The 14,237-nt window shown below is 28.5% G+C and overlaps 3 protein-coding genes across 3 annotated transcripts; 1 reads left to right on the forward strand and 2 right to left on the reverse strand.

The window, feature by feature from the left end:
- The first annotated feature begins 1,210 nt into the window (after positions 1 to 1,210).
- LOC113559308 (WD repeat-containing protein 44) lies at positions 1,211 to 4,812 on the forward strand. The gene is made up of 8 exons (XM_026964987.1): positions 1,211 to 1,390; positions 1,453 to 1,546; positions 1,605 to 1,857; positions 1,939 to 2,204; positions 2,275 to 2,415; positions 2,624 to 2,878; positions 2,936 to 3,466; positions 3,528 to 4,812. The coding sequence occupies exons 1-8, from the start codon at positions 1,323 to 1,325 to the stop codon at positions 4,701 to 4,703; spliced, it is 2,784 nt and encodes a 927-aa protein (XP_026820788.1). The 5' UTR covers positions 1,211 to 1,322; the 3' UTR covers positions 4,704 to 4,812.
- Positions 4,813 to 5,236: 424 nt separating this feature from the next.
- LOC113549007 (uncharacterized protein C6orf203 homolog) lies at positions 5,237 to 6,790 on the reverse strand. Its single transcript, XM_026950141.1, has 3 exons — positions 6,444 to 6,790; positions 6,244 to 6,368; positions 5,237 to 6,175 (listed from the first exon to the last, which is right to left on the reverse strand). Exons 1-3 carry the CDS (start codon positions 6,627 to 6,629, stop codon positions 5,917 to 5,919), a joined length of 570 nt encoding a protein of 189 aa, XP_026805942.1. The 5' UTR covers positions 6,630 to 6,790; the 3' UTR covers positions 5,237 to 5,916.
- A 3,484-nt stretch (positions 6,791 to 10,274) lies between these two features.
- LOC113548576 (trypsin-1-like) lies at positions 10,275 to 14,095 on the reverse strand. Its single transcript, XM_026949522.1, has 7 exons — positions 14,032 to 14,095; positions 13,754 to 13,958; positions 13,532 to 13,632; positions 12,864 to 13,040; positions 12,030 to 12,194; positions 10,874 to 11,070; positions 10,275 to 10,547 (listed from the first exon to the last, which is right to left on the reverse strand). The coding sequence occupies exons 1-7, from the start codon at positions 14,093 to 14,095 to the stop codon at positions 10,353 to 10,355; spliced, it is 1,104 nt and encodes a 367-aa protein (XP_026805323.1). The 3' UTR covers positions 10,275 to 10,352.
- Positions 14,096 to 14,237: the final 142 nt, after the last annotated feature.

Below are 14,237 nucleotides of genomic sequence, written 5' to 3' on the forward strand. Positions count from 1 at the left end.
TAATTAATGTGACAACTTTCTACAAATAGTATAGACATTTAAACTCCTAAGTAGCTTGCAATTAAAACAATGAGTAAATCAGATATTATTAACTACGTAATTTAAATAGGTACATATAAATAAATATCATACCGTATATACCATAGTATCTATCTAATAACTTAATTAAAATTGTATAATATACTAGTTAATATTTATACCTATTTATAATAAAAAAAATAATTTACAATATTGATTTAAGATTTTCAAAAACTTTTTTTATTAATATTTTCGTTTTGTTTTTAGGGGGCAAGTTAGAAGATTTTATTAATTTTAGAGTAGCTAAGCCTCCTCGAATCCATCTCTATTAGGTCGATTAACCGTGCCTTTCTATTGGACCATCTCAGGTATATATACTTAAATAAATATAAAATATGTAAATCATTTTTATACAGACACATATATACACACTTCAAACAAACAGAAACTTAACTTTTCAAACGCGAAAAAATTACTCCCATAAAATTTTAGAAATATAAAGTACCAAACGTAGGTGATTTCTAATAATTTATGACTATAAAAAATAAAAAGCAAAAAATACAAATCTTGGAAAGTCAAATTAATATTTTATAAGAGCACTTGAAGTTTACATATTATATTACATTATTATTCACTCGTACAATTAAAACTATTCCTCAAACAGTTTTTGTTATTTTATTGTAATTAAAAAATTATAACCATAAATTTTCACCAAATGTTTTTATACATTTTTTTGTACATGGTAACATTTTCAAAATATTTTAATTTTTTTTTATAAATTATTTATAAAAATTTTTTCACTTGGTCAAAAAACTTAAAAATTTATATAGAGCGCTTATCCACTTGACCAGTGACCACCCATTTTTCATTAAATTTGCTGAAATCATTCAACTAAATTCTACATAGTTATAGCATATTAGGTAGCCAATTATTGCCAATAGGTGTAAACATCTTTTAATCATGTTAGCATAATTTCCACTCAAAACTGATAAGTGGAAAATATATTGTATTGACAAACACACTGAATTATCTCATAAAATAAATTTTTTAATAACCTGATAAGATATTGTTAAAGTGGATAAAGCGATAGCGATGTCTTTAATCATTTTAGTCAAAGCAAAGTAGGTAATCATTTTAAAAACATTCTTATCTCAAACTCAAATTTAAATAAGAATTAACTATTAAGCAATAATGTCATAACTCGTAACAATTTATTTAAAAAAATTAGAATTTTTAAAATTTCCAATCCAATATTAATTATGTTTAAACAATAAATTCTAGATTACAATGTTTATTTTTTAAAAATGTCAAATACTAGTAGTGATACTGATGAGTTTTTCGATGCTGAAGATTTTGCAGTTCGTGATCAAAAGTAAAAATGTTTTTTTACTAGTGTTTAATATATATTTTATAAAATAATTATCCATTTTGTAGTGAACAATCCAAACAAATTGTCAAAACCGAAAAAGAACTTTTGGAAGAAAAAAAGAAAAATATGACTTTCAAAATATCAAGTGCTCCTAAATCGGTATAATTGATAAATAATATTATTTTTAAAGAATTATTTATATAAATAATTATACTAGGTTTCAGAACACAATGGTCGTCGTAAATTCAATGAAATTAGGCAGCACATGCAGATTGATGAAGACGAAATGCAAGCCGTATCTCCAACCGAAAGTCAAGCTTCATCAGCTGATGGAGTATTCTTAGCACCTTCACATAGACCTAGTCATCCTTTTAGAGTCATTGAACCTGATGGAGCATCTGTGCAAAGCATCTTATCCTTGGGTAAAGTTGGTCGATTATTAGGGAGTGTTCCTACAGATCATTTCATAGGTTTGTATATTAAATTATTATTTTTTTTTTGTTTTGAAAATTACATTTTTTAAAGTGATTTTAAAATAAAGTAACTTTTAGGTAAAGAATCTGCCCTTCGGCCATCAGAAACCAATAAATTATCTGAACCAGAAACACCTGTTTCTGTTGAAGATAAACCCATTATACCTCCTGAACCATTCACAGCTTTTCATGAACCTGATGTAATTGCAAGCACAAAATTTTCAAATAATGGAACTGTTAGTATAGATACTGATAGACCTGTTGCCCCCCCAAGACGACGAAGACGCAAACAAATAAACATTTCAATTGAAAACGATGGTGCTAAAACCGAAGACAATTCAAATGTATATACCATTATTAAGTTACTGGATCAATTTAAGTGTTATATTTATTTATTTAATACTTTTTAAATAGAAATTAAATATTGAAAAAGATGAAACTAGTGTAAATTGTTTAACAAGTCCAGTGAGTACCATAGAATCACTGACAAGAGAATTAGAGCATTCATTAGATCTTCATTCTGCTACCAAAGGTCAATATATTGTTAATCATCATGTGAGTAAAATTTTATTATAGTTTTTTGTTTTATTTATGTTTTATAAATAATTTTTTTACTTAGTGTGATTCTAAAATATCTGTATTAGTCATTAAGACAGTTTGAAAAATTCATCTGGCTATGAAACTTACTTCAATGTGTTGACTTCATTCAATTAGCAAGAATATATTTTAATATTGATCTAAACTAAATATTTTACATTTTTAGGATCGAGAAAAACCGGTTCTTAATATAATTAAAGAAGCGATTGAAGAAGTGAAAGAAAAATCCAAAACAATTGCTTCGCATAGTAATACATACCCAATGGCTGGTTCAAGTGGTACAGCGTGTAATCGATCTTGTAATCGTGTTGCTTCGCGGGAACGTCGAAGATCAGCTGGTGATGAACAAGAGTTAAGAGATCAGCAGTTAAATATGTTTTTAAAAACACATACAGATTCCGGAAAAAAATTAACCGACATAGTAAGTATTTTTGATTAATTTATATGGACTCTTTGTAATAAATTGATTTAAAAATAGGAAATACTAGAACAAATAACTGTGTTAAATTTGGATACTGGAGAAAGAGTTCCATTAAGTATAGCTGAAGATAAATTACCACAATGCATTAATCCATTATCTCTACATATAATGCGGTTGACGTCAGAATATGTAAGCACTCCAAATTTAGATTCGCATTCGTTTAGATCAAATTCTATTAAAAAACTTAAAGAGTCCGATGAAGAAAGCATTGGTAGTAAATCTAACGATACAGTGGCTACAGGGAGAGATGATCCTGTAGATGAATCTGCTATACGCCGTCGCACAGCAAGAATCAAACGTTTTTTGGGTACTACTGTCAAAAAAACTGTAAATAAAGCTAGAACTATCGCACATGAAGTATCACACGTAAGGCACAAAGAAGATGTAATGGAAATTATAGATTTAGTAGAAAGACCACAACCTGCAACTGACGTTCCTAATGCTCCTCAAGTTAATGAAACGTTCAAATTGAGGGCATCAAATAGCCATAAAGGACCATATGAATTTGATTCTGTTCAGCATGTCCAAGTTAGTTAATTAAAACAAATAATTTTAAATACATAATCTATACTGTTTATATATTTTTTAGGAATTCTGTCATGAACATACTGGTCCTGTGTGGTGTATGAAATTTTCTATGTGTGGTAGACTATTAGCTACTGCTGGACAAGACCGAGTACTTCGAGTTTGGGTTTTACGAGATGCTTACAAAGATTTTCATGAAATGCGAAAAAAGTATGATGCTGATAAAGTTTCACCAACCCCATCAACAGAATCTTTAGTTTCTCAACTCTCAGTAGATGATCAATCATTTGCAGCTGATCCAGATGATCGTGGGCCATTTATGTCGCGCCCATTTTGTACTTACACAGGGCATCGTTCTGATTTACTGGATATAGCTTGGTCTAAAAATTATTTTGTCCTATCATCATCAATGGATAAAACTGTTAGATTATGGCATATTAGCAGAAGAGAATGTTTATGTTGTTTTCAACATATTGATTTTGTGACAGCTATATGTTTTCATCCACGTGATGATCGATATTTTTTGAGTGGATCATTAGATGGAAAACTTCGTCTTTGGAATATTCCTGATAAAAAAGTAGCAGTTTGGAATGAAGTTGAAGGGCAAACTAAACTCATAACTGCTGCTAATTTTTGTCAGAATGGTAAATTTGCTGTTGTGGGTTCATATGATGGACGGTGTATATTTTACACAACAGATCAGTTACGCTATCATACTCAAATACATGTACGTTCTACTAGAGGTAGAAATTCAACTGGACGCAAAATTAGTGGTATTGAACCAATGCCTGGTGAAGATAAAGTATTAGTAACTTCAAATGATAGTCGCATAAGATTATATGATCTCAGAGACTTAAATCTGTCTTGCAAGTATAAGGGTTATGTAAATATAAGTAGTCAAATCAAAGCCAGTTTTAGTCATGATGGAAAATACATTGTATGTGGGTCAGAAAATCAATGCATATATGTATGGAAAACACATCATGACTATTCAAAATTTACATCGGTAAGACGAGATCGAAATGATTACTGGGAAGGAATCAAAGCTCATAATGCTGTAGTGACATGTGCAATTTTTGCTCCCAATCCAGAAGTGGTGTTTAGACAAATGAAAACAGATGAAAATAGTAGCCAAGATGGGTATGTTTTAGTAAGTGCAGATTTTAATGGTTGTATACGTGTATTTATCAATCGAATGAAACCTAAACATAGTTCATTACCAGCCAGTGCTATGGTATAATTTTATTCAACTAAAATTAAAATTTTTTATTTTAATAATATTATAATTGTATGCTTGGTTTTGTAATGTAAATATATAAAAACAATTTTGATTATTGAAATAAATTTTATATGTTATTAATTAGTGAAAATTTTAACTATTAGAAAATATTATAGTAATATTGTTAGCAGATGGTGAGGTATAATTAATTTTAATTTGTTACCATTATTTTATAACAAAACATATTTTAAATCAATTTGGCTTCTGGTAATATTGTTTTTATGAATGTTAAATATTTTTTAATACATTGTCAACAAAATAATATCTAGTCTTCAGTTTTTTTTTATTTATTTACATAATATTCTACCATTAATCCTTAATTTAGGAAGATTAATAATTTAGCTCAACACTGAAAATGAAGCCTGTAATTTGGTAAATGGTTTTAATTGTATGCTGTATAAAAATAACATAAAAAAAAATTTGAAATACATTATATTTATTATCACTTAAAAACTCTTGACTTGTTCAAAGAAATTAGTTCATAAAATAAAGGTGTATAATTTTATATTATGTATATTATTGCATATAATACAACTGGCCACAGGATGTTTCAAAATATTTAATCAAATTTCAAAAAGTCATAGTTACTGTGAAACTTTAGTAATTACAAATGAGGTTAACAATTATATCAAGTTTTTGTTGCAATGTTTACAAATGCTCAATGTGATCCCCATTACTTGCACAGTATACATCTAAGCCAGTGTTTCTCGACCAGTCTGTTGCTGGGGAAGTCCAAACGTGCCGCGGGAAGGACTAATATTAAATACACAAATTTTGTTGACACTATATTTACAAAAATTAATAAGTATTATTCTTATTTTTTTTTTATTGTGTGTCATAAAGTATGAATATTTTGAATAGTGTGTCACCATAATACAAAGGTTGAGAAACACTGATCTAAGCTATAGTCAAATTCCTCATATATCTGGTATAGGCGTGTAGCATACATTTACTACACAGTTAATAAGTGGCTTATCTATGATTATTAGAGTATTCACATTAGTATTTATAGACTAATTAAATACATTTTATCTTTAAACACTTTCAATATAAACATATAATATAATACATTTTTTTACACATTTTTGAACGCTTGAAATATAATTTAAAATTGTGACTTTCTATGAATAAAGTATTTAAATAAAATTATCTTATCTAAACGTACAACATATTTTTATGATTGTGGTTTCCATTTATTTTCATAATTATTTATCAAAAGGCTCTTGTACTTTTTTAATTTCACTTCTAATTCATCTCCATCTAATTTGGCAGACAAAACTTCTACTCTTGATACTAAAAGAAAATCTGGATTATTTGGACTAGGACCTTTGACCAGATCCACCTCATCACCTACTTCTATTGCATGGCTTTTCTTCTGTACTTTTTCTCCATTTACACGGATACGACTTTCATAAAAAGCTACTTCAATTTTACTAAAAAGAAAATAGATACATTAATATTTTAATAAAACAACAATCAAATTCATAACTCTAGATATTACTTTCTAGACTTTCCTAGTGCATGTTTTAGGACAGTATCCATTCTCATTGTACTAGTTCTAAATTTAATCAGTTGACTGGATTCATCCATTTCTAAATCAAATTCATCATCAGAATCTCGATCATTCTACAAAAGGAAAAGAAATCAAAAAATTATAGATTCCTGATCAGGGATTGATCAATTTGTTCAGCTAGACATTACTTCTTTCTTTGTACGTTTGTAACGTCTGTCCATGTTGACACATAAAAATTTGTTTGCCAAAATCGGCTGTCGACATTGATAGTAGATACTTCGAATCGAATATTTGTTCAAAGTCAAAACTGAAGATCGTAATCCAGTTTGAACGGTTGATGAGAGCTGAGACAAAAACCTCAAGGTCTTAGACATTTTACTAAATTATTATATAAGAGTGCAAACGTCTGCGCAACTCAAAAATGTTTATTAAAATGTATTTAATCCTAATGATAAAACGAAACGCGATTATACAAATACTTCATAGTTCATAATACAAAGTTAAGATTATAATATTATATTGAAATTCAGAAATGGAAATATTAACTCAATATCAATATTCAATACTCGCCGGTGTGATAAGGAAAGGTATCAGTGATAAGACTCAAGACGGTTAGGTTAGGTTGACTCAGACGGTTGAAAATATGTATATATATAGATAGATCTTAAAATCTTTTATAGGACCGTGCTACTGACCTTTTTTCTATATTACTGACCAACTAGCTTTACTAAATCTTTCGTCAATGGCATAGAAAAAAGATTAGCCAATAGTCTCAATGATTAAAATTGAAAATCACAATAGTTTAATATTAATTATATTTATTTATAAACAGTTTTCGAAATTAAATTGAATGAAAATCATTTTTAGTTTTGAATCCAAATTTTCGATTTTATTCAGTTATAATTATATTTTATCTTTAAAGTTTAAAATCATACATATAACAAGTAACAACGCTTATATACCATATACCAACCGACCTATTATATAGATTTAAAAATTAAAACTGAAAAAAAGTTATTAATAAATAATAATTGTACATAATAAATTATAAATTTATAATTCATTATATAAATCTTATTGTTCGACTGATTACTAATAATGTCGTGAGTCAAGACGAATAGGTACATTGTATCTGAACATTCTGAACACAATGTTTTTTTATCGTAAATTCGTAAATAATTAATACCTAAATTAATTCGAATATCTACAATACTACAATAGTAAAGAAATTAATTATAATATAGGCATAAAAATGTCGATTAAGTCAAATTAATTTCTGTATCATAATAATATGAATAGTCCTGTGTGTATAATAATAAATTAAATATTGATAGTCGACGATGTTTCTCGTTTTATCAATAATTCTTATAAATACACCTAATATATATATATATATATATATCCACCTGATTAAATTATAATTGCGTTGTCAAAAATATGTGATAATTTAATTTTTTTAATTTAAACGAAACATTACATGAATTGCATACAGTAAAATAATATGAAAAAATAATTCGCGCCATACGTGCGATGAGAAATCATATCGCTATCTATGAACGAGAATGCGTAGTCGTCGGCATTTTATAGTAGTTAAATAGAAGTATTTTCCTACATGTTTTCGACCGGGAGCGGCGGCGCGCTCCTGTAATCCGGCTACTCGGAGGTCGGATTGCGTGGATGGTTTGAGGTGGGGGCAACTGTGGCGGGTTGGTCCGCGTTGAACGGACGTCCGCGCTAAGCTTGTCGTCAATATGGGTTCGACGGGGTAGCCCATCGAACCCAGGTTAGCTAAGGAGAGGCGAACCGGGCCAGGGGGGAAACCCAGCAGCCAAAAGTCTCCGCGGTGAGCAGTAGCGGGATAGCGTCTGCGAGTAGAACACTCGTTTGCAGCCCCGCCAACACAATCAGACCGCAATCTAAATTTTTTGCATTTTTTTTCACTTTTTTTTTTTATTATTAATTTTATATTTTTTTTATAATTAATTTTAAATAACGTTTAAAACAGTTTTAATAATTAACTCAACACGTTTTTTTTTTTTTTTTTTTAAGGAGAAAAATTTACAAATAATTTTCTGATATATTTAACAACCCTAAAACAATAAATTCATTAACCAGTTACGTTCTCAACTAATATGTAATTTGTATATGTTTTTAAATAAAAGAATTTCTAGCATTATAAAATCTTTTAATAATATTTGTGTACACTTGTATACGTTAATTTTACCTAATAACTAGTAAGATATTGTGTTAACGTTGTATAATTAAATTACAAATAGAATTCTATATCATATGAAATTGTTAATTTAATATTTCGAAACAGATTTCTAGCACTTTAACCACCATGTTATTAATTTTCATATTTTTTTTATTATTTTAAATAAAATATTTTACATTTTTAAAATTAAAAAAATCTATGCAATAATTTTTTATATGTGTTTAAATATAATTCGGTAATTTTAATTAAAATAACAAAAATGTAATACACATACAGGTTAAAATTGTATATTAGTATTTACCAATATATTATTTAATTAACTTTTACAAATTATGATTAGAAATATTTTAGTGATATACCTAAGGTCAAGACTCAAGAGTATTGATTATTGATCTAAAAATAATTTTAATTAATAATTTTTTATGACTAAACCTATGTATGAAACATTTTAGTTTATTCATTTATTTTGTATGAAATCATTTACTATACATACAATTAATTTCGAGCATTAAAATTGTATTTTAATTACTTATAATAAAACAATACATTATTATTAGGTATAATATTTTTTTTATGTTCATGTATGTGATGTACATTTATAGGTATAATATGTCATCCAATATTACATGAAGTGAAGACTGGGACTACTAGGCAATAATTGATTATTTTAGCTGCAAATTTATAACACATTAGCGTTTCATAAAACTATGCGACGTACTAAATAAATTACAATTACGTATACTTTAATATTTAATACAATAATACTTACCACAACTATAGCCTATAGGTACTCACTATTCAACAAACATGTTTATATTTACAACAAAAAGCATTACTTAATCAGATATATGATTTAATTAATTCCAAGAGGAAACAATTTTTAAATTTGCAATAATTTGTACGGCATATTTTTCAGCTGATATTTGTATGCAGAAAAAATAACAACTATAAATTACACTAACGTCTTGTCGAATATAAAAAGCGTAACTTTGAATTTAGTAATGTAAGTATATACCTACTTATCATACTTGCCAAATTATTTTGTTATAGAATTTAAAATAAAATCCTTAAAATATTCTATATTTAACGATATGAGGTCATTAACTATTGCGTTGAGTTAACGCTAAAAGAGCATTATATATATTAATATATGCGTAGATACCTAATAGCATATTTTCAAGAACAAGTCTATAAAATGAAAAGTTTTATTTTAGACCCCAAGGCATACGGTCGTTAAAAAATAGTTTGGAGAACTGAAAACATTAAAACAGATCTAAATAACAAAATAAGATATCTATCTACATAATAATTTATTGTTTGCCCGTTATTAACATCATATCGATATATTTCAATAACACACAATTGTTCATAGTTTGCTAATCACTACAAACAAAAAATGTCATGCTTATACATATTGTAAAATAATATTACTTATTAAAGATTTTACTTTTCCCAAAATCTTGTTTTAGATTTTAATAATATCGTTGATCAAAAGTTTCAATGAAATAAAATAATAGTCTTGGTTTTAAAAGTGTTTAAAAGTACTCGACCAGTTTAGTCACACCTTTAATAGCACGTAAAATCCAATGTATTTTGTAACAATAATAGTATAATAGGTTTTTTATTATTAGGTATTGCTATCATTTATTGTTGAATATTTTAGTACGACTAGAAATCGATTGCTTGAAACTTTTCAAGACTAAAATCAAGGCAAAATACTCATATTAAATAAAATAAGTATTCACGATACACATTATACATATATATGAACTGTTTTTATTTTTGTAGGCATAATTGCGATTATAAACGCACGAATACTTATAAATAATAATAATAATCATAATTAAATATTATGAAGAAAATAAATCGTGAAAAGATTAAGTCATCGTGTACGCCATGGGTTGTTGGGTTGTTGATAATAGGTGACCGTATCTCTTATCCAATCCGAATAACAAGACACTGCAGTATAGACTCCAGGATAGGTCGGATGTGCACAGCCGAGTCCCCAACTAACGATACCGCATAAATAGAAACGGTTGTCATCAGCCAGACATATTAATGGACCACCGGAATCACCCTGTGTATGATCGAAAAAGAAAAAAAATTAACAATTTTTCGTCATCATAGACAAAAGGTCGCATTTGAACCAGTCATAACCATGTATTATAAAAAAATGTTTTAAGTTCATTCGGGTATGAATATGTTATTTTTTTTTTATGATGAGCGATGTGAGAAAGAGAGGCCGCGCATTAGGTTAAAAAGCGTTGAAAAATAATACATGGATCTTAATTTATCTGATAAATTTATAGTATAAATTGGCTCAAAAGCTAATAGTACAACGCAATAATTAATAATTATATTATACAATACTAAATCTTATATAATAATATTATATGTACGTACTTGACAAGAGTCCGCCTCGTATTCTGGCGTTCCTCTGCCACAGACTACACACTGACTGACGTAATCGCCGTAACCGGCGTTGTTGTACAAGTTCAGACAATCGTCTACCGCGATCAGGGGCAATCGCACTTTCTGCAAGACGTGTGCGAATTCGCCGTTCTCGGACACTCGTCCCCATCCTGTGACCAGCGCTAAAGCTATAATTTATACATAAACACATGACCGAGTAATTACCAAACATGTATATAATAATATCGACAACTGGCAAAGTTACAGGTGATATACAAATATACGATCCTACTGTAATAGAGGTAAAGATTACACAGCTAATAGCTATAGTCTTATTCAAAATTTGCGATGAAAGATCGCTGCTGGGAATCATTTATTATCAAAGCTATATGGCTTTTAGTAAAAGTTTTATGGCCAATATTTTCACTTAATCACAAGCAGATGAACATGTTTACCCAAAATTATCTGTATAGGTATAATGGCGCATAATTTATTACAGTATCCCAGCTCCGAGGCCATCCTTAGTGGCTACTATAAATTAAGACCCATTATTATAATTATACTACTTATTGTGTATAATATTGGATCGTGTTATATTTTTTAACTATATTTTAATAGCCTTGATTTTTAACAACTGATTGACCACAGCCTGTCAACGAGATAATGCAAACTTGCAACAAATACTTATTATATATATACCTACCGAAATTCACAGGTGAGGCAACAGATAAAAAAAGAAACATTAAGCTGTTGTTCTTAGAGCGTTTCAATAAATATCAATATAAATATGTTTTTAAATTACATATAAATATATAATAAAATTGGATAAGTGTTAATGTTTATCTCAGTACATTTTTTAAGGACAACAAAGAAAAATTTATTGTTCAAAATAAATAGTCAATTATAGTAATATAGAATTATTTCATGCTTGCCCAGTCTTTAAAAATTAAGCCATCTGAAGACAAAATATTTTCACTGGGCGATATTTGTGTCGCCTAATTTACTAGTTTAAAAAATGCGCTGGTATACCTATTATACTTATTAGTGCCTATAATCTCAAAAAAAAAAAAACAATTATTTCGGAATATGTATCTTAATAATATATACCAGTACGACGGTGCCTATATTATACATAATGAGTATTTACAATTATCAAATTGCGTTTCTGGTCTTGGAATACAAATCGGAGACACGTGAAAGCCGTCGAACACCAACGCCGGAAACACCCTGAGCAACGCTATGTCTCTGGAAAACCGTTTCTTGTCGAACCTGTTTAAATGTATGTCTGCAACATTCACTCTCTGATCGCCATCTTTCACGAAAAAAAACACTTTTAAAATATATTTCTAAACAAAAAAAGTCGGTGTTTACTAGTTACGGTCAAAATCAAAAATTACGTACTTGTTGCGGTCAACCAATTAAAAGGTTACCTACTAATTGCGGTCACTGTTTGCGCTTTTATAACTCAATAGTGGGATAAAAGCACAAAAATATATAAATATTTCTTAAATGTATAGTATTTTCATGTTTCAAAAACAATAGTGATCGACTTCAGTTAACAAACTACGGTGACGGTTAATAATCATTTAAGATTACTATACAGTATATTATATAGTATTAACTTACATCAAATGGTATTTAATAGCTCTAAAGTCAACTCCAATATAAAAGCATGGTACATACCAACAACATTTCTAGATTGGACTACTTATAAGCTGTCAGCTTCAAATTTCAAATTACATTTTTTAGATACTCATTATAATATCATACTAGTTACTACTAATATATAATTTCAATTCTAAATTTTTTAACTCATTTTATTATCAGTGTAAAAGCTCAGTCTTTGCTGTGACCGCAACTTAGACATTACCTACAATTGTACCGACCGCAACTGTTATATGTGCTTATCTCAAAAATTATCTATGACCGCAACTATTAAGCAGCCAAAAAAGTGTTTTAAAAACAAAAAAAAATCACTTACTCTCGACTGTGTAAAGGTCGTTTTTCCCAGCTACCACGGAAAGCACTTTTTCCGACAGTCCGTATACGCAATGCGCTGCCGTCAACACCCAGTTTTCGTTAATTACAGATCCTCCACACACATGTCTGGCCGTCTCACCGGTGACGAGTTGCAAAGATATCTGCCACGGGAATTCACCTATAAATAATTTAATAGGGTGATTATTTAAGCGTGAATAGTGAATACACATTTTTTAATTTTAAAATCGTATGAATTTATTTAAATTTTGATTTCTAGAATATCGACCTGTATATTCGTATGTACTCACGGAAACTATATTCTTAAATATTTTTTTTTATAGAATTTATAATGATCGTCCTGTGGTAATACAATTTTTTACTTTAAATAACTTTCCTTTCTTCTGCAATTAGTCAATCAGTAGATATTTTTAAAAAATATTGACTTATTTAACTCGAAAATTGAATGAGCAGTTAGTGTAGCGATGTATTACGATGAATGTAAATAAAATATATAGTAAGTACTAAGTGCACAGGTTTAGATAGGCGATAATTAAATTCAAATTTAGTATGAATAACGTATAATAATTATAATAAATTACATAAAAGTAATATAATAATAATATGATACAATAAAATGCATATTATTATATATCGTACGATCTTTATTACCTGGCATCGAATCCGTACCACCGACAACTCGACTATTGCCATCGGACCTCGACCATTCACTCCTTCCTTGCACACCACAAGGCACAGAGTAATTCAGAAAACTAGAAATAAAAAAATCCAACATAATATTTTATTAACTATCAATGTATTACCTATATGTATGTATATATATATATTTACTTATACCAATTTTAGTACATCAGTTTAAAGTATAATAGTTACTCGTGTAATTCATCGACGAAGCTCGCAACATCTATAGTTTGATCTATATCTATATAGTTTTCATTCGAGTTTGTAATTTCTTCAGTGATTTGTTCAAAACTAGTGAAAAAATCACGAAAAAAATCATTCCAATAATTTAAATCATCAACGAAATAGAAATTATCTTCACATTTTATTTTTGAATTTGCTTCTAACATACAATCTCCTAAAAAAATATAAATATACTAAATAAACTCTAAATAATGTATTTACAAATGGTTGTAGATATATTATCATACCGACAATGCATTTTGTTGCAGCCGTGTGCAGTATTGCTAAACCAAACAGAGTTACAACGACCATGATCGACTACTGGACTACTGATATATTATTATTTTTTTCTATTTAAATAACACTGTCAAACGTTTTGCCTTAAGGCTTTACCAGCATGACAGACAACATTTAATAAATATATTATTTTAGCTATCGATGTATCTACCTCAAC

The sequence above is a fragment of the Rhopalosiphum maidis genome, chromosome 1, assembly GCF_003676215.2.
Source record: "Rhopalosiphum maidis isolate BTI-1 chromosome 1, ASM367621v3, whole genome shotgun sequence".
Classification (NCBI taxonomy): Eukaryota; Metazoa; Arthropoda; class Insecta; order Hemiptera; family Aphididae; genus Rhopalosiphum; species Rhopalosiphum maidis.